Source organism: Hoplias malabaricus, chromosome 18 (genome assembly GCF_029633855.1).
Source record: "Hoplias malabaricus isolate fHopMal1 chromosome 18, fHopMal1.hap1, whole genome shotgun sequence".
In the NCBI taxonomy this organism is placed as follows: domain Eukaryota; kingdom Metazoa; phylum Chordata; class Actinopteri; order Characiformes; family Erythrinidae; genus Hoplias; species Hoplias malabaricus.
Window position 1 is genome coordinate 34,400,260 of NC_089817.1, and position 20,000 is coordinate 34,420,259.

The following is a 20,000-nucleotide window of genomic DNA, read 5'->3' on the forward strand; positions in this document are numbered from 1 at the left end:
GCGTGTAAACCTTGCAGAGCGCTGATCGTCCAGAGAGAGTCGTCACTCTACGCCACGCGACGCAGACGACCAGCACCAACTCTCCATCTGTAAAATCTCCAGCTGCAGCAGAGATCACGTTTGTTTTTATCCGACTCACGACGGCAGCTCATAAAATGACGCCGTGGTCTTTTGAAGAGGTTCAAACGCTCCTCGGATCGGTGGCCGACGAAAGAATCCAGCGAGAGCTGGACGCTGCAACAAGGAAGGAACAAACTCTACTGATCTGTCTGAACTGATGACGGAGCTGTGTTCAGTCCCAAACAACAACAACACGCCGATACACCATGAGTAAACACCGCTTAACGTTACCACCGCCGTTGTTGTGGTTTCCAAAGACCACTGTTCCCCTTAGAGACGGGGTACCATGCAGTGGAAAGGCACTATATGAGACTCAGCAGAGGCCTACTACCTATTATTCTTAGAGATACAGGTGAGGACCTGTCAGAAACAACAGTTTTGTTTACAGCCATCTAACCACACACCATTGACCCAAACACACACGTGTAAACCAAGCAACCATAGGGCATTTGGGACTAGGTTTAAGATTGTTTCCTTGTGACAGAACATGGGGCTGCAATAAATGCAGTGGTCTTCTGGATTGATTGTGTATTATCTTTTCAGAAAGTGGCAGCCAGCTCTACCTTAGCCCAACACTAGAGGGAGGTAGAAATCAGCCTCTCCACTTTAATTGAGACAACCCAGATCACCTGGACTAGCTCGGCTCTACTCACCCGGGTGCTTGGAGTCTCTCGTGGCTCAGTCTTCAGAGCTCCTCTCAGTGGTTTGGTGTAAGACTAAGCTGGTGATCTGGTAACATCTCCAGGGCTTGTCTCTTGAGGTTCCCTTCTCTTATTTTGGGCCAGTTCCTCTAAAGCTTCTCTGAAAACATCAACCAAAACTCTCTTCTCTTCATTTGTTAATTAGATCAAAAGCTTGCAGTTAAAATCTACATTGTTTTCTTATTCTCCACAGTTTTGTTTGGAAAATGTGTTTAAGAAAAAGTTAATTTTGATTTTCCTATGTTTTACATAGAGAGATGGAGCAGACTGAGGATAAGTACAGGGTAAAGATATAAACACTAGCAGCAGTGTTTTGGAGAATGACTGGGCATGTTAATAGTTAACAAACATAATCAAGTTTGTTGGAGGCAACAGAGGAGTTTGTTACGGTTGGATTCCAGTATTTTGTGTTGGTTATTTAGGCGAAGGTATCCTGGTACTTACACTTGAGTTCCTTGTTAGCTTCATTAGCCACGTAGCTCCAGTGAAGAACTCACAATACAAAACATGTCTTCACTGGTATGAGGTGGAACATTCATTTTGGGCCAAAATAATCCTTTAAACGCTATTCAAATTGATCAGCATGCGTTGCAGTGTTCTCCCCCTGTGTAAACAGCCCCTGTTCAGAACGCCCTGTTCCTTTAAATGATAATGAGCCGCTCGCTGTTCACCCCGACCCCGAGCGCACAGCAGTGAGGAGCGAGGAGCAGAAGCTCTGGTTTTTAGCCGTTTTCACTCTGTTCTCTTTCTTCTCCGTTTTTACTCAGTGCTCTTATTTCTCCGCGCTCGTTGTGTCTGTTTTGCTGAGTTTAACCTCGTCTTTGCGCTCTCACATAAACACGGGTCCAGCGCTGTGATTGGACAGACTCAGACGAGGGGGTGGGGCCATTCTAAAGTCTCTGCACTTGACGTCAGGAGCGGAGCAGAGTCATTTGCCCTGTGTTTCTGACTTGGGTAGTGCTCAGAATGAGTGGTGGGAGGTTCACAGTGTGTGTGTGTGGGGGGGGTCTTATTTCACGTGTATGTGTGTGGGGGGGGTCTTATTTCACAGTGTGTGTGTGTGGGGGGTCTTATTTCACAGTGTGTGTGTGTGGGGGGGGTCTTATTTCACAGTGTGTGTGTGTGTGGGGGGGTCTTATTTCACAGTGTGTGTGTGGGGGGGGGTCTTATTTCACTGTGTGTGTGGGGGGGGTCTTATTTCACAGTGTGGGGGGGGTCTTATTTCACAGGTGTGTGTGGTGTGGGGGGGGGGGGTTCTTATTTCACAGTGTGTGTGTGTGTGGGGGGGTCTTATTTCACTGTGTGTGTGGGGGGGTCTTATTTCACTGTGTGTGTGGGGGGGGGTCTTATTTCACAGTGTGTGTGTGTGGGGGGGGGTCTTATTTCACTGTGTGTGTGGGGGGGGTCTTATTTCACAGTGTGTGTGTGTGGGGGGGGGTCTTATTTCACTGTGTGTGTGGGGGGGGTCTATTTCACAGTGTGTGTGTGTGGGGGGGGGTCTTATTTCACTGTGTGTGTGGGGGGGTCTTATTTCACTGTGTGTGTGTGTGGGGGGTTCTTATTTCACAGTGTGTGTGTGTGTGGGGGGGTCTTATTTCACTGTGTGTGTGGGGGGGGTCTTATTTCACAGTGTATGGGTGTGTGTGTGTGGGGGGGGTCTTATTTCACAGTGTGTGTGTGTGGGGGGGTCTTATTTCACTGTGTGTGTGGGGGGGGTCTTATTTCACAGTGTGTGTGTGTGGGGGGGGTCTTATTTCACTGTGTGTGTGTGGGGGGTCTTATTTCACAGTGTATGGGTGTGTGTGTGTGGGGGGGTCTTATTTCACAGTGTATGGGTGTGTGTGTGTGGGGGGGTCTTATTTCACAGTGTATGGGTGTGTGTGGGGGGGGGGGGTCTTATTTCACTGTGTGTGTGGGGGGGGTCTTATTTCAGTGTATGGGTGTGTGTGTGGGGGGGGGGGTCTTATTTCACAGTGTGTGTGTGTGTGTGGGGGGGGGTCTTATTTCACTGTGTGTGTGGGGGGGGTCTTATTTCACAGTGTATGGGTGTGTGTGTGTGGGGGGGGTCTTATTTCACAGTGTGTGGGTGTGTGTGTGTGGGGGGGGTCTCATTTCACAGTGTATGGGGTGTGTGTGTGGGGGGGGGTCTTATTTCACAGTGTGTGTGTGTGTGGGGGGGGGGGGGGGTCTTATTTCACTGTGTGTGGGGGGGGGGTCTTATTTCACAGTGTATGGGTGTGTGTGTGTGTGGGGGGTCTTATTTCACAGTGTGTGTGTGTGTGTGGGGGGGGGGTCTTATTTCACTGTGTGTGGGGGGGGGGTCTTATTTCACAGTGTATGGGTGTGTGTGTGTGGGGGGGTCTTATTTCACAGTGTATGGGTGTGTGTGTGTGGGGGGGGGTCTTATTTCACAGTGTGTGTGTGTGTGTGGGGGGGGGTCTTATTTCACTGTGTGTGTGTGGGGGGTCTTATTTCACAGTGTATGGGTGTGTGTGTGTGTGGGGGGTCTTATTTCACAGTGTGTGTGTGTGTGGGGGGGGGGGGGGGGTCTTATTTCACTGTGTGTGTGGGGGGTTCTTATTTCACAGTGTATGGGTGTGTGTGTGTGGGGGGGTCTTATTTCACAGTGTGTGGGGGGGGTCTTATTTCACAGTGTATGGGTGTGTGTGTGGGGGGGTCTTACTTCACAGTGTGGGGGGGGGGGTCTTATTTCACAGGGTGTGGGTTGTGTGTGTGTGTGTGTGTGGGGGGGGGGTGTTTATTTCAGTGTGTGGGTGTGGGGGGTGTTTATTTCACAGTGTGTGTGTGTGTGTGTGTGTGTGTGTGTGTGGTGGTGGGCTCCAGATCCATACGTTAATGTGAACCATCACTGAATAAAGAACGTTCTTCATAATTCCCTCTTTAACTCCATCTCTGTTTCCTCCCTCTCTCTGATTTTATTAAACGGGTCGAAATGAGAAATTCACACACCCTCATTAAATTTCCGCACACCCAGACGGATTGGAGAATTTCTCCGTGGCGGATGCGCTCATTAACGACGCTCTCAAGGAAAAGAGCTTCTTACTGACTGTGCTTTTGACACATGATTGAAGCCAATTATTTTATTTGTTCCTGAAACAGTGGAGCGCTCTCCGCTCTGACGCCTTATTATTAAAGCGGCGTCTCCGCCTGGTTTTTGCACGATGGCCCTTATGTAACGTTGTCTCTCCACTGTGGCCTTCTCTTTTCTTTATGGCTGTGTGTGTGTGTGACCTCGCACATATATCTCACAGCCACACACTCCGATGACAGATCAGAACTGAGTGGTGAAACCCCTGACATCTGACCAGAGGTGTGAGATTAAAAGGATTAGTTCGGCTAAGAATCACATTTACAGCTCAGAGGTATCAGTCAGTCCCAGGTTCCTTTGACTTTCTCTTCCTTGTGTGAGTGGGTTATTTAATGTTTCTAATATTCTACACTAGTAATATTCCCTGTGTGTGTGTGTGTGTGTGTGTGTGGTTGTTGTTGTTGTTGTTATTATTTTTGTCCTCCCCCTCCAGTAACGTAAACGAAATGTTCATTAGATGGGTTTGTCTGTGTGTTTGTGTGTGTGTGTGTGTGTGTGTGTGGTGTGTGTGTGTGTTTTTATTAATGTTTTTTTTAATTGTGGAGTGTGTGTCTGTGCGTCTTTGAGAGAGAGAGAGAGAGAGAGAGATACTTGCGCCCTGGTGCAGTGTTCTGTCGCCTCTAATTCTTGTCTCTATGAATACTGATTTCATCACACACACACACACACACACACACACCACCAAGAGGCAGCCCCTGGAAATGAGAAGGAGGGGTGGTGGGACAAGTGCACCCAGATCCCACCCTCCCACCATCTCCTCTCTCTCTCTCTCTCTCTCTCTCTCTCTCTCTCTCTCTCTCTCTCTCTCTCTCACACACACACACACACACAGTATCTCAGGCTTGTTTTGGCTGACTCAAACAGACAAGACCACTTCCATTTAGAGAGAGGAACAAGGGGCTAGAGAGAGAGACTGCAACCAGAGAGCAAAATTGTTGAAACTCATATAAACACACACACTTGATGTTATTATTGCCTCATATTCTGCTGCTCTGCCTCAGGCTGGTTCTCACACACACACACACACCAGTGAGCAGGAAGATACTCCAGCACTCTGTAGCAGTGCAGAGTTTGACCCGTAAATCATTTGTACTGTACGACTGCTGCAGTTAGAGCTGTTGATCAGTCGCCAGAAACTGCAGCTCCTGGAACCTCCTCAGCTCCTCTGTGTTCTGGACTCTCGCTGTCAGAACAAAGCCTTCTCTCCGCAGTACGGTCATTTTATTCAGGAGAATGAAGGTAATGGGACAAGATATCGGTCCAATCGTCCCGAACCTTTGAGATAGCTGCAGATTAACTCTTTCACGGTCGTATAGGAGTCACAACACACACAGGGTCATATTCCTATTAGAGATTTAATGTTTAAACTGAGTGTCCGTTCTGGTTTATGGAAACACAGGATGCCCAGCCTTATGTGGATACCCCCTACCGACTCATTGATGGTTACTTTGAGCCTTGAGTGTCTCCATCAAAGGGTTAAACTGTATCAAAAAGCCTAAGTTCTGACATCTGTGCCCCCGACCAATTCCGGTGGACCCTCCTCCCTCTGGAGCCGGCTGACGTCCGGCCGCGAGGGCCACTTGCTCTTTGTCTCTGAGAGAGGGGTCTGGAGCCTGCAGTGGAGCTGAACCGAGCCCCTGACATTTAAAGCTCCCGTCACGTTACAGCCACTGCGGCTCGACGCTCCGCTGCCTCCTTTTTTTTATTTATATATTTTCCTCCTGGAATCTAAGTTAAGACAAAAATCTATTCCAAAATGGCACGCTGCCCCTGGCAGTGGCTTATTCATCAGAGAAAGTTACTAGGGCATGGGTTTGTGTGTGTGGGGGTGTGTGGGTGTGGGTGTGTGTTTGTTGTCGGTGGGGGGAAGAGCAGGGGCATTCAAAAACAGAGCTGTAGAGATTGAGAGAGACACTTGAGACTCAGAGAGAGAGAGAGACGGGGACGGAGAGACTCACTATAGACATGTCTGGACCCTGAACATAAATTCACCGCAGGTTTTTCCATCATGCCTCAGTGAACCCTTCCAGCGTGCCTTTTGTTTCAATCCCAAGTTTTTTTTTTGTTTTTTTTTAAAGCCTGTAAGGCCTCAGATTGTTCTGGGCTTTTGAGACCTCTGGCAAAGTGTGCATTTCCCCGAGGGGCCACCGGGAGCAATGATGAGTCTCATTTAGCCGCCTCCCACCAGCAGAATGCTGGGAGAGACCCGCTGTTTGACAGCTGCATGCTGCCTCGCTGGTGGGCGTGTTGTTGTTTTGTAAACACAAAGCAATCGAGTGAGTGTAGGCGGAGTTTACTGAGAGGACAACAGGGACAGGCCCTCCCCCTACAGCTTTAATAAACCCGGCATTCATCCCCTGACTTTCAAAGTAGGGGGTGGGGGCGGGGTCTAATTAGGGTAAGTACCCAGCTGCAGGGAACGTAAGCGATAGACACAGGGTTACAGAAGATGGACGGTGCTGGCATCCTTGAGGTCAATGAATACTTAGCAATTCATACAAGGATTCAGCTGTTTATCTCGGGTTAGCTTCACATTACTGAAGTGACTCATCTGATTATTTTTGTTTTGTTTTTCTCCTTAATGTGATTCCGTTTCTTTTTTAATGGCTGCATGGAGATGTCAGATCAGGTTTTTTCTGTTAATTAGTTGTTGTTTTTTTAATAATCAGTTGTGCTGCTTGATCTGATGCTTATCTGATTCAAGAGCGTGAATCCCGAACGCGAACGCTCAGATCAGATTTCATGCATCGGGTGCTGTCACCTCCGGTCCCAGCAGAGAGCTCGGTAAACACAACGGAGACAACTTTCTACATGGTGCGCTTCACAGATTATAAAACGACACCCAGACAGGGCATTTGTTCAATACGTGAAGCACATACCCAAGAATAAACTGATTTAGAATTCTAAACACAATGCACTACGTGACTGCAGTAATCATCATTCAGTGACCTGCACTGTGCACTACGTGGGGTGGAGGGAGACACTTCAGCTGATCTCTTGGTGCCGCAGGTAAAGCTGAGTGGCTTTTTGTTTTTTGCTTTTTCTTCTTAACATTCAGTCGACCAGTGGCGATGGCTCTAAGACTGCAAGAGAAGCTCAGCTTCCCCTAAAATGTAAAAAAATAAGTGATCAAATATATACTGTTGTGTACATGTCAGTGAATAAATATGAACTAAAACGCGCTCTACTTTTGTTCAGAATCAGCTTCTTATCACTGGTAAAGACGCGGCTTTCCTCTCAATCATTCCCGCAGCTTCACAGTGCTTTAAACAGTGTTCAATAGTGAAGCAGCGAAACGAGACGAGTCATTGGATAAATGCTGGGCTTTGTCCCGCCCATCGGACGCTCAGCGTCTCTGGGGGTCTATGGGGCAGTGGGCTGGCCTCGGCTGGCCCGGACGCTCAGCTTCTGCATGATGATTGGATGATCTGTCTGAGGCTGAATCCCTTTTTGATTGACAGCGAAATGAGCGAATCAGCGATCCTTTTGGAGTAAAGATCCGTGGGAGCACAGGCGGACACACTTCACATGGGCCAAGGCCGTTTAAGCAGCCTAGATCTGCTGGCCATTGAGAGGACACTAGTCAAGTCCCTGGAAAAGACGCGTTGTTGGTACGACAGGGTCACAGACCATTTTCTTAAAAAGGAACGGAGGGTAGAGTTCACGTATAAATAAACCCACACATTTTATGATGTAGACCGAAATTGAGCTTCCCCTCCTTGAAACACCAGCATCCGCCACTGCAGTCGACATACACTCATATTAATGCATGTATTTCCAGATTTCTTAAGTGAATAGTCTCACAAATATGATCTTTGGGTATTTTGTGAAGGAGGCGAAGTGAATAAACGTACCAGTGTGAACGTAGCCTCAGAGTAGCCAGCTCTTCGTCTTTTTTTTTTTTCTTATTTGGAATGGATTTGTAGCATGGGGAAGCTAAAGGTAGGTGAGCAGTTTATGCTAATATACACACTCCAAACTACCAAATACACACACGTCAGAAATGATTTCATCATTGTTAGCTTTCTAGTTGTTGTTGGGTTTTTGTTTTGGAAAACTGAAATGTGGCACATCGACATAGCTAACTAATATTCAGCAGCTGATTTCTGGCATCCCAAACAACATGAATAGATCTCCAAGACATGAGTATTTCTTTAAAAATATATTTTGTGGTTGCATTCAAGAGTCCTGATTAGCTAGCTAGTGTATTATGGTGTGTCTTTGTTCTTAAACAATGAAAGAAAAGAGATGTTTAGTAGGTTTTTAAATCATTTCAAGCCAACTGCTTGTTGCCAGTAGGAGCTGCATGATCTCTGGTGCCTCACACGTTTGTGTAATTTGCCTGGAGTTATAGACCCCCACTGCTAATGTTAGCGGTTGCTATAGTGTTGTGGGTGAGATAAAGGCCACACGACAGAAGAGGCATTCTACCCCCGCGGACGACGGATTAAAGCTCCAAAGACACAGGCCCAATGCTGGAATCTCTGCTTTATTTTTATGAAGATTAGATGCGTCGGAAAACAAAGGATCAAACGGTGACGGAAGCCCCCTGTTGTCCTCTTTTATCTGTGTCTCCATAATCCACACGAAATGTTCGAAGAAAAAAAGTGGTTACTCCCAAAATTAGTCGTGGTGATGTTGGTCTGCGTTTCGCGTCCCGAACAAAAAGCATGATCCACACAGACAAGCGTCTTTGCTCTGTGTGTGATGTCACTACTCGGGTGAAGGGACCGAGTGAAGTTGCGCAGTCCACACTTGGCATTCAGGTCTCGTAGTGCAAATTGTCCACAGTGGATACCGTCCCTGACACCGTCCCTTTTCAAGACTGCAGTCAGAGGACTCCCCTTTTGAAGTAGACGGATATCGTACCAGAAGCTTTCCTCCTGGTCACCTTTTGCGCGTCATTTGAAGAGAAGCAGGGGAGAAGAGGTACATCAGGACCGGCCTATTTCCTCTGGACTTTTCGTGGCAGCCAGCCAAAGAACTTCCGACACAGCTTCTTGCTCTTGACTTTGGCCTTGGGTTTGGGCTCGTGCTCAGTGGCAGGGGAAGTTAAAACACTGGGAAGCAAAGGTGCCTCGTCATGGATCTGGGAAACGGGGAAATGTAGGAAAATGGGGTGGCCTCCGTCCTGTATCTCTCTCACTGGGGAATCCAGAGGGTCTAGGACCTCTTTGAGCTGTCGCTCCTGCTTTCTGAAGTCGTACTCCACACTAGAAGCAGGAAAGAGAGACACATGGGTTTGTGTTTCTTACAACAACTGCATATAATAAGCATACGATCACTAGTTATCCAATATGTTAAATACGACATGTATTAACTGTCTTTACTACTTTCTTCTAGTCTAAATCCTTCTTAGAGATGCTGGGGACATCTCTCTGTGAGGATCTGATGGTATTCAGCACTCACAAGGTGTGGTACTGGATCAGCAAGTGGGTTATAATGGAGCTCCATCACTTATAGATCACAGATCCACAGCCCAGTGCCGGGGGCATTGAGTCACTGGCATTGGATGTTTTTAGGATTACATACAGGGTGCTGTTTTTCATTTCATGTCTTTTGAGGAGGTCCTAAACCAATCGAAATAGGAGCTGAAAGGTGCTCCTTGTTGGGAAGGTTGTTTAAACGGTGAAGCTTGTCACCTGTAGATGATGCAGGCCGTCTCCTGGCAGGTGGAGCAGTCGCTGAGGTCCTGTCCAGTCCGGAAACATCGGCGTCTGCGGGGAAGAAACAACAGGTGGCGGCAAGGAGAGGAATGAGGCAGGTATTACTGTGCCTCCAGCCTCTCCATCACCACTTTAATGGCCCTCGAGGGCCTGTTAAAAAGTGCCGGACCTTCTCGCAGAGCTGACTACACTGCATTACGAGAGGGCAGAAAAGCGTTTGACAAGCTATTCTGTATGCTGCTCTCCTCTTGATATTAGCTGCAATCACTTTTTCTCGTTCGGTATCCTACTCACACCTCTGTGTAGCACTTTCAGATGTGATTTTCCTCCTTCTCTCCCTCTCAGGGTCTGTTTCTCAGTCGCTCACAACGGCTACGTTTACCAGCAGTTTGGTAACGTACTAATGATCCGACTGAAAGCTGTGTTAAAGCAGAATGGAGGTCTAGTCAGAGTAGAGTAAACTGATCTGTGGCCAATCTGAACGAACCAAGTGGTCATTTAACTCTGTGTTAGACAGAAGAGTAGAACAGCAGAGCACACACCTGTATCTGACAACACTCCCATTTGAAAACTGTGAGTGGGTGTGGGTTTGTGTCACGGTGAAAATTTTAATCTGTTGATGGAGTAAATGGGCTTCAGTTGAGAAGTTCTAAGGATAGTGCATTAAAGGATGTGTCTCCCTGTGTCTGCGTGGGTTTCCTCCGGGTGACTGTCTGTGAGGAGTGTGGTGTGTTCTCTCTGTGTCAGCGTGGGTTTCCTCCGGGTGACTGTCTGTGAGGAGTGTGGTGTGTTCTCTCTGTGTCAGCGTGGGTTTCCTCCGGGTGACTGTCTGTGAGGAGTGTGGTGTGTTCTCTCTGTGTCAGCGTGGGTTTCCTCCGGGTGAATGTCTGTGAGGAGTGTGGTGTGTTCTCCCTGTGTCTGTGTGGGTTTCCTCCGGGTGACTGTCTGTGAGGAGTGTGGTGTGTTCTCCCTGTGTCTGCGTGGGTTTCCTCCGGGTGACTGTCTGTGAGGAGTGTGGTGTGTTCTCTCTGTGTCAGCGTGGGTTTCCTCCGGGTGACTGTCTGTGAGGAGTGTGGTGTGTTCTCTCTGTGTCAGCGTGGGTTTCCTCCGGGTGAATGTCTGTGAGGAGTGTGGTGTGTTCTCTCTGTGTTTGTGTGGGTTTCCTCCGGGTGAATGTCTGTGAGGAGTGTGGTGTGTTCTCTCTGTGTCTGTGTGGGTTTCCTCCGGGTGACTGTCTGTGAGGAGTGTGGTGTGTTCTCCCTGTGTCTGCGTGGGTTTCCTCCGGGTGACTGTCTGTGAGGAGTGTGGTGTGTTCTCTCTGTGTCAGCGTGGGTTTCCTCCGGGTGAATGTCTGTGAGGAGTGTGGTGTGTTCTCTCTGTGTCTGTGTGGGTTTCCTCCGGGTGAATGTCTGTGAGGAGTGTGGTGTGTTCTCTCTGTGTTTGTGTGGGTTTCCTCCGGGTGAATGTCTGTGAGGAGTGTGGTGTGTTCTCTCTGTGTCTGTGTGGGTTTCCTCCGGGTGACTGTCTGTGAGGAGTGTGGTGTGTTCTCCCTGTGTCTGCGTGGGTTTCCTCCGGGTGACTGTCTGTGAGGAGTGTGGTGTGTTCTCTCTGTGTCAGCGTGGGTTTCCTCCGGGTGAATGTCTGTGAGGAGTGTGGTGTGTTCTCTCTGTGTCTGTGTGGGTTTCCTCTGGGTGAATGTCTGTGAGGAGTGTGGTGTGTTCTCTCTGTGTTTGTGTGGGTTTCCTCCGGGTGAATGTCTGTGAGGAGTGTGGTGTGTTCTCTCTGTGTCTGTGTGGGTTTCCTCTGGGTGACTGTCTGTGAGGAATGTGGTGTGTTCTCTCTGTGTCTGCGTGGATTTCCTCCGGGTGACTGTCTGTGAGGAGTGTGGTGTGCTCTCCCTGTGTCTGCGTGGGTTTTCTCCATGTTGGTAGGTGGATTGGTGACTCAAATTGTCCGTAGGTGTGAGTGTGTGAGTGAGTGTGTGTGTGTGTGTCTGTGTTGCTCTGTGAAGGACTAGCGCCCCCTCCAGTTTGTATTCGCACCTTGCGCCCAATGATTCCAGGTAGGCTCTGGACCCAATGCGACCCTGAACTGGATAAGGGTTACAGACAATGAATAATGAATGAATGAATCACAGTAAAAATGAATTTCCTCCAGATTTTAGGTTTTTCTACAGTAAATTTAGTGAAAAATAAAGAATCCGTTTCAGAACCATTTATTTTTTGTATGTTTAATATCTGCTGTTTCTTTAATGAGCAGCAGGTTTCTTGACTCCTTCTACTGTAAACCACATTATAGAGGGTCATGCGTAATGAGAAGCAGTGGCATAGTCCACAGTGACCTTATTTACGCATTATAACAACATCTTACTAGAAATGTTACCACTGTATTCTCACAATAAGAATTTCTGACATTTTTCTTAAAATAAAATGATTTTTTATTCCCACTTTTTAATGTATTTAACTCTCTAATGTAAAACGAAGCAGATTCTACAAGAGCATAAGCCTCTGCACACCTCCCCAACTCTCAGAAACCATAGAGTTATGACTTGTGCAGTATAGATTACGTGTGATATAGCCTCTTGCTGGACTGTGTGTGTGTGAGTGTGTGTGTGAGTGTCATCAGATTGAGTATAAAAAGTGAGCTGTATTTTGGGGTTGTGTTTACACACAATTCTGTATTAATCTTTTCTTCTCACCCTTTGCTGAGAGCGTGGCTCATCTCCAGGTCCTGGATGATGTTGAGCAAAGTCGTGATCCTCTCCTGATTGGCCTGCAGACTGGCCTCCACCGTCTCCAGCCTCTTCTGAGGGTCCTGGTCCCTGCCACAGTCCAGAGAGGCGGGCAGCAGCAAGGCCAGGGATGGAGGGTGGTAGTGTGTAAGGGCACAGCAACCGTTTGGGATGGGTCTGCTGATGGGTAACATAATATTGCTTTGGGAGTCCGTCTCGAAGCCTTGGTGTGGCTCGTCGTGTTTTAGGATATGGTTTGGTATTCGTGGCTGATGAGGACCTTGAGAAGGCAGGTGTGAGTGTGAGTTGGACTTGGGCTCTGCGTTTGCGCCTCTGTTCCTGGTGACCTCGATCAATAACTCAAACGCTGGATGGACAGGGGGTGCATGGGAAGGTTTGGGAGGTCTGCAAGACTGTGGGAAGAAAGTGTCCGGTATCCGCACTGATACCGATGGCTGAGGAGTGAACTGCTGGTGTGTCGTTTGCGATTCTGAGATTAGGAAATGTTCGGAGTTGGCATGAAGATCATGACGACGTGTCCCTGCCTCAGCTGAAGATTCCTGACTTGTTTTCACATCTTCCGCCGATTCTGCTGCTGCTTTAGAGGCGGATTTACCCGAGCTTGTCGTCGCTGTGGATGATTCACCAATTCCGTTGATGGACACAGATTTAGCCACTTGCGCAGCCTCCGCCAGGCCATTACAGCAAGTACCAGACGGCTCTCCGCTGTTCGAATGCACTTCCACAGAGCTTTGAGTGCTTTCAGCCCTGTTGGGCTTGGTTAAAAAGCTCATAGTCTTGGCAGGACACGGTTTGCATGCGGCGCTGGGCTGGAGAACTGGGGACAGATTACAGTGCGGACCACTTTGGATCTTTAATATGCTATGAGATGTGTCAACATGTGAGAGAGTGCACAGCGGCTTGGCGTGCGAATTCGCACCGTGCGGTGTCTGGCTGTCCATGTGTAAGCGTTTGTCACTAGCCTCTGAGTGTGTTTGAGTGTATGTGGAAGTGCTACAAGCTCTGGAGTAATTAGAGTTGAAGGTGGCGGAGAGCTTGGGGTCCACGCTAAAATGGATTTGAGGTTTAACGCTTGGATTTGCGTCTGAGCAAACGGAAGGTCTCCGGTGAGTGTTTTGCCCGGCCTCTAATCCGTTCGGGACTTTGACGTCTGTATTAGGGAGCGAAGTGCTCAGAGGTTTGAGGCGCGTATTCAAATGACTCTGCGCTAAGCTTTGATCCTCAGCGCTGGTGGGAGGGTGCAAGGTGGCTGGAGGCTTGGGATGTGCGTTAATGGTGAGGCAAGTGCCTTTGGGATGTGTTACGCTGTGTGTCTGGGATGTGGTCTTTGGTGTAGTGGGCTGGATCGCGTCTGATTCGCAGTTGTTGGGGTTTCTGTGTAGCTGAGACAAGGTTGGAGGTTTCGAGTGTGTGAGGGTGGGTGGTGCGCCGTTGCATTGTGGTTTAGATGGTGCTTTGGTGTGTGTTCTGACATGCGACGTCACTATGCTGTGTTTGTGTGTATTTGTAGGCAAGGTTAGCACTGGGGTTATGGGCGTTTGGGCTGTGAGTGTTTGTGAAGTAGGACACGGGGCTGTGTGTGTATGACCCACCTCCTGAGTCACCGTGACAGTGTGTGTGGATGTAGATGATGTGTAAGCGGCGTGGTTGTCCTGTGAGTCCATAGTTGTATGTGGGAGGCCGGCACCCCTGTATCTGTTGGTGGATGGAGGTCTGTTGAGTTTTAAGACCTCCAGCTCGTGTGTAAAAGACGGTAGCTGGTCGTTACTAATGTGAATATTTGGATAAGGTGGCGGTCTCATTGCTGCAGACCCTTTGTCCATTTGCATAGTTTTGTAGGTGGTGAGTTTCTCTGAATTCATCTGGATGCTTAGAGGAGAAAGTGCAGCCCCCGTGTCCTTTCCAGGAATGAATGGAGCTGCGGGGCTGGAGCAGAGGCTGTCAGACCCGGCAGATGTGGGTGAAGTGGCGCCCCTGCTGGTGCTGTAGATGACCGCGGCCACTGGATTCTGCCTCCCCCCACAGGTGCTGCAGATTCTCAGCGGGGGTCGATGTGGCGGAGAACACGGAGGAACTTTCCTCTTCCCGTATTGAACAGAACTGAGCTTTGGAATTGGCTCCTCCCCCTCGCTGATGTCACTGCTGATTCCACCAATCGCCTCCGAGTCCACCACGCTCCCATTGGTGAAACGAGCGTCCTTCTTTCCTTTAGCCCTGGTGTTGGCCACACCCCCATGCAAATGAGGGTTGGTTTTGATTGTCCGAAGCTGCGCCTCGCTTTTGACGACTCTGTCCTTTGTTAAATCTGCATCCAGACCTTGGAACGTCACCCCCTTCTTGGCCTTGGTCTCCAGGCTCCGCTGCTTCACGAAAATGCTCCGTTTTTGGCCCTTCCTGCCCTCGACCTCCGTGCCCAGGTCATTAGGGACGTGGCCGTTGGGCGCCATGCTCGCCCTCTTCTCTGATTGGACGGCAACGCTGTCCGTCTGGGTCTCTGACTGTGAGCGGCAGCTCCTTAGGGTGGGCCTGCGTAAAACAACACCAACCAGAGATCATCGTCAGTGTGCCATGCTGGAATGTGTCATAGCTAAGGATTAGAGTGTTATGCTAAGATTGAGAATCAAAACAGCTGCAGAAAGTAATCCAGAACATCTGGAGGTTTGTCAGCTCACGGGAACAAATGAATGAATGTGATTCATCAGAGCTCTTATTTGCATATTACAGCTTTCTGCAGCTCTCTGTTGATGAGGCTTGGTTTGGCCAATTCATTACAACCAGGGTTATCATTTTAAAGAAACCTGAAGCTCTGAAGGGGGTTTTAATTTGTAGTTTGGATTTCTCCAGTCTGTAACGGCTGCTAACGTGTCTCTACGCTTCTGTGCATTCAAACCAGAGGTTATCTAATCTCCGTAATCAAACACTGACCTTATTGCAGGTGAAGTCTGAACCCCGACGTTACACTGATGCGTCCACGTCAGCGCCCTCCAGCCCCGGACCCCTACCAGAGCCGGGACCCCCAGGACGGGCACCGGGGTGGTCAGATCGGCCGCCCGCCGCCCCATCGCCACGGCAACCACCTCAGCGGGACGCCACCGAGGCAGAACTCAGGGCATTAAGCCACGCTTCTGCCTCTGAGGGGGTGACAAAGGACAAGGTTACACTTAGAGGTGACTCCTGAGCGTGAAAGTGTCCAGGGGAATAATGTGATGAACGCAGTTGGTTCGGGGGGGGGACATGACAACCGCTCAAGAGCGCGTGAATGAACAGCTTGCCTGGTGCTGCACATAGCCATTTGTATGAATACTGATCAGCAGAATGAAAAACCAGTGTAGCATAATAATCAAATCAGGGCTATATCAGAGTATACTGGGGAAAGGAAAGCGACTCTGCTGGTTCGTACATATGCACAGCGCCCCCTGGAGGAAGCAGAGGAACGTAATATAACTGGTGACTACGTTCATATCACACCATTGGGTATTTTGACCACACGAAAACAGTTTTAGGTGGAAACGAAGGTTTTCAGAAATGCCGTTATCACTACAGAGGGAGTATGGAGTGATTTGGGATTAAACCACCATGTTTCTCTTGTGCATCGTGGTGTTTTGAGGGTTCTCTTTAAGAGGTACTATGGCCCCCTACTGGACGGACATGAGAATGCAGCCATATTTGTATTCGTCTGGAGAGAGAGGAAAATCACAGTTCTTAAATAAAAATGGATCTGTGTGGACGAGGCCTGATGTAACGTGCTGTTTTGTGTTCTGTTCTGTTTTTGTTCATTTTTTGCGCTCCCCTTGTCATGTGACCTGCTTGTTCCCTGGTCATGTGATACCCTTCCCTTGTGTTTCTAGTGTCATGTGTCTTAATTAGTACCCAGGTGTTTCTTGTTGGTGTTGTCTTTATATAGTCCTTGTCACTGTTTTCTGTTGGTGGGTCATGTATGTATGTTTGCTTGATGGTCCTTAGCCTTGGTCTGTGTTTAGCCTTCTTGTTTAGTGGTGTTTAGCTTTGTTTAGCTGTGTTTAGCGTTTAGCTGTGTTCAGCTGTGTTTAGTGTTTAGCGGTGTTTAGCTGTGTTTAACGTTTAGCGGTGTTTAGTTGTGTTTAGCGGTGTTTAGCTTTGTTTAGCAGTGTTTAGCGTTTAGCTGTGTTCAGCTGTGTTTAGCTGTGTTTAGCGTTTAGCTGTGTTTAGTGTTTAGCTGTGTTTAGCTGTGTTTAGCGGTGTTTAGCTGTGTTTAGCGGTGTTTAGCTTTGTTTAGCAGTGTTTAGCTTTGTTTAGCTGTGTTTAGTGTTTAGCATTGAGCCTTGTTTAGTGTTTGGCTCTGTTTATAGTTTAGCCTAGTCTTTTGTGTTTAGCTCCTTAGCCTCTGTATTTAGCCCTTTTGTTTAGCTTCCCTTTGTCTAGTTTCCTTTAAGTTATTGTAATAAATCTCCTGCATATACCTCCATCCCTTACTCCTTGACTACTCCTACGCACCCCCCCATTATTACACCTGTGTTGAACCTTCGCCATAAGCAATGTGTAGCTACTGCATAGGTACAAGCCCTACGCCGCCCCCAATGTTGTAGCCTGATGGCCACCCCCTACGTGCCACTATGTTACAGACCACGTTGACTGTGACGGTTCCACAGTTGGACAAACATGGATTAAGTTGAGGAGAGCTTAACTGAGAAAGTCCAGAAATATGATCTACTCTTCTCTACTCTACAGAGACTGCAGCCAGTCTCAAATTCATGAACATGATCTGTTATTGTATGACCCACACTGTGCACTACGTAGGGTGTAGGAAGATATTTGTGATTCAGCCCTAGTGTTTTGGCGGCAGGGCAGTGCACGAGTATAAATGCTCATAAAGGGCACAGGGCACTTGCGCAGACTACAGCATTTGGCTGCAGAAGCTTTAGAAACGGCAGGATTTAGTGCTTGTGTAATGGTCTCAAACAGATAACGGCACTGTTTCTGTAGCTCTTCGCTGGGTACATAAGAGTTGGAGTGGATTTACTGAAGCGGAAAGAGCTCCACCAGTAAACAGGAGCTCATTTAGTGATTGTAAAATAACACACAGACACATAGGCATTAGAAAGGTGAAGTATGTACAAATGTTTTAAGATCTTGTCGCTCCTGAAGCTAAAGCATTAATTACTGATGTGATGGAGTAATGCTCATGTCCAGTGATGGATGTAATGTACATGTAAATGTAGGCTCTACACACACTGTCACTGAGTCAGAGATGTTACAGCAGAGCCACGCCATTGTGTTTGAACTGTAACTGTAATAACTCGTAAAAGTGATGCATAGCAATGACACAGAATCGCTGAATGAAGCACTGAAAAGTCTAGAGGTGGAGATCAGAGAGAAGAAGAGTGAAATATGAAAGAAGCTGGGTGTCAGCAATGCTCTGTTTCACAGCCAAAGACCTGACAGCAGAACACCTGAAGTGTGCAGCTCTCCCTCCATTGATTTGGATGTTTCAGAAGGGCGAGCGAGGCAGAGATAAAGCAGGAGAGGGACACAGAGAGAGAGAGAGAGGAGGGGCAGTGCATCTGAAGGTGTCTGATTCTTGGTGAGGAAAAGCCTGGCTGCAAAGCTCATCGAGCCACTGCGCTAAAACCTCAGGTGCTGTCACTAATGTTGAAGGGCTGCGATGTACAGATTGACAGCGGCATGAAGTTAAACGGTGTTTCAACGATTCTGGGATGAAGTCACTTGCTCCTGCTCTTATTTCTGACCGTCCCTGAGTCCACTGCACTGCTCCCTGACCACAGCCCCCCCCCCCCCCCCCCCCCCGGTTCATCCCACCTTTGGGCAGGTTGATAATTTATGCATTATTGCTAACGACTTCATTAAATCCCGACAAAAAAGGGGAGATTAATCAGTGACCGCCGCAAAAGTTACTGATGCATGACTCAAAGTAGCAGCTGTTTTTTTAAAAAAAGATGGAGGGGAGAGAGAGAGAGAGAGAGAGAGAGAGAGAGAGAGAGAGAGAGAGTGAATCACGCCACAACAACACACTAGCATCCGTGCCTGTTAGCACTCCATACGTTAGCCTCTCAATATTCATCTATTCATCCTAAGGCTTATTATCCAGTATGAATTACTCAGTAACTATCATGTACTCTGAATTATTCACCATCCACTATGAATTATTCAACGCCCCCCTTGAGACGACTAATCTAAGGACACACGCTTTAATTCCTGTATGTTTCTACCTAGCAATTCATAGCGGTTGGCGATAATTAACCTGGCGCTAAAAGGGTTAAACACGATAGCTATAGTTCTGATATTCAGTCACCGATCCTTAGGCTTAATTCCCGGTAACGTTTATGTACTGTGAATTATTGAGTATCCATTATGAATTATTCAGCACCCTCTGAGACTGATAACCTAGAAACTCACGCTTCAGTTCCTCACTCTTGTGACTTCATTTGTGATTTACCTACTGATTCATAGCGGTTAGGGCTGAGTAACAGCACCTTAAATAAGGCCTTGTCGTCCAGTAAGAATTACTCTGTCATTATTTTGTATCCAGTATGAGTTTACGTGGACTCACTCCTGAACGTATAACTTCAGAGATTCATACTGGTTACTGGATGTGATAAGTTAGCGATCTTAGTAGCTACTGCGAATAATGCTGTGAGCGCTATGAGCTATTCAACGAAATAATACTCACTCTTTTGACCTCGTACTTCACGTTTCGTTGGTTGCGTACACAGCAATTCATAGTGGTTACGTCTGAGACAAAGACTTGCTGAAGGATCAATCACATGAACCAGTACGAATCACTTACACGATCATGTACTACTGAGTATCCACTATGAATTACGCAGTGCCCACTGGACTCACGCTACAGTTCCTAACACCTACATTCATAGAAAATGCTAAGCTTTGGAGGAGATAAACTGTAGCTTGTTGTTCACTTAGTGATTAGAAAGCTTTAATATCCAGTATGAATTCACTGATTAGTTTTAATTACTGTGTGTTATTTCGTATCCACTATGAGTCTAGTACTCTAAGGACTTCGGTTCCTCACTCCTGCGACCGCACACCTCTTTTATAACATTCCTAACAGTTCATACCAGTTACTGGATGAGAGCTGAGCCTTTTATGTTGATTATAGACACAGTTTAGCAGTCAGTTATTGAGCTCAACACTTTATAAGTAAATTATGGATCAACCACTGAAAGGATATAGAAATGTAGATGTGATTACACTCCTCCGACTCTCGAACTGTCACCGCAGTGGTGCCCTCAGGGTACTTTTGGTTTGGGATCACAGTGGCACCATATGTAGGGTTTTAAAGTTGTGGTGATCTCATGCGCCCCGTTTCTAGGACGTGTGCATTTTATTATTTTATTTTACACAGTTCTACAATAAAAGTTTAACAATGTTCACCTCTGACGCTGAAGAAGAGGAAATGATGTGTCTTTAGGGAACACAGCTGGACTTTAAAAGCACTGTGATGCCTTTATTAAAGGTACATTTTACACTGGTTGTATCTTTTAATGACGATAGTTGTGTACTGTACTCCTGCAATCATGTTATAACACATTTATTACATTCCTAGAATAATCAGTAATTCATACTGGATACTGGGCAAATCAAACTAACCCTAGAGCTGAGAGATAGGGCAGTGACTGAGTTCAAAGTTGATTGTC

At 47.6% G+C, this 20,000-nt stretch overlaps 1 protein-coding gene across 1 annotated transcript in view; it reads right to left on the bottom strand.

The window, feature by feature from the left end:
* Positions 1-8,456: 8,456 nt before the first annotated feature.
* The window catches only part of LOC136674490 (mucin-6), a 12,281-nt gene continuing 737 nt past the window's right edge, over positions 8,457-20,000 (bottom strand). The window contains exons 2-5 of the mRNA XM_066650493.1: positions 15,274-15,479; positions 12,295-14,874; positions 9,573-9,647; positions 8,457-9,143 (exon numbers count right to left, since the gene is read on the bottom strand). Of these exons, the coding sequence (XP_066506590.1) occupies positions 8,876-9,143; positions 9,573-9,647; positions 12,295-14,874; positions 15,274-15,410 (3,060 nt within the window). The 5' untranslated portion in view covers positions 15,411-15,479 and the 3' untranslated portion in view covers positions 8,457-8,875. The remainder of the gene's footprint in view (positions 9,144-9,572; positions 9,648-12,294; positions 14,875-15,273; positions 15,480-20,000) is intronic.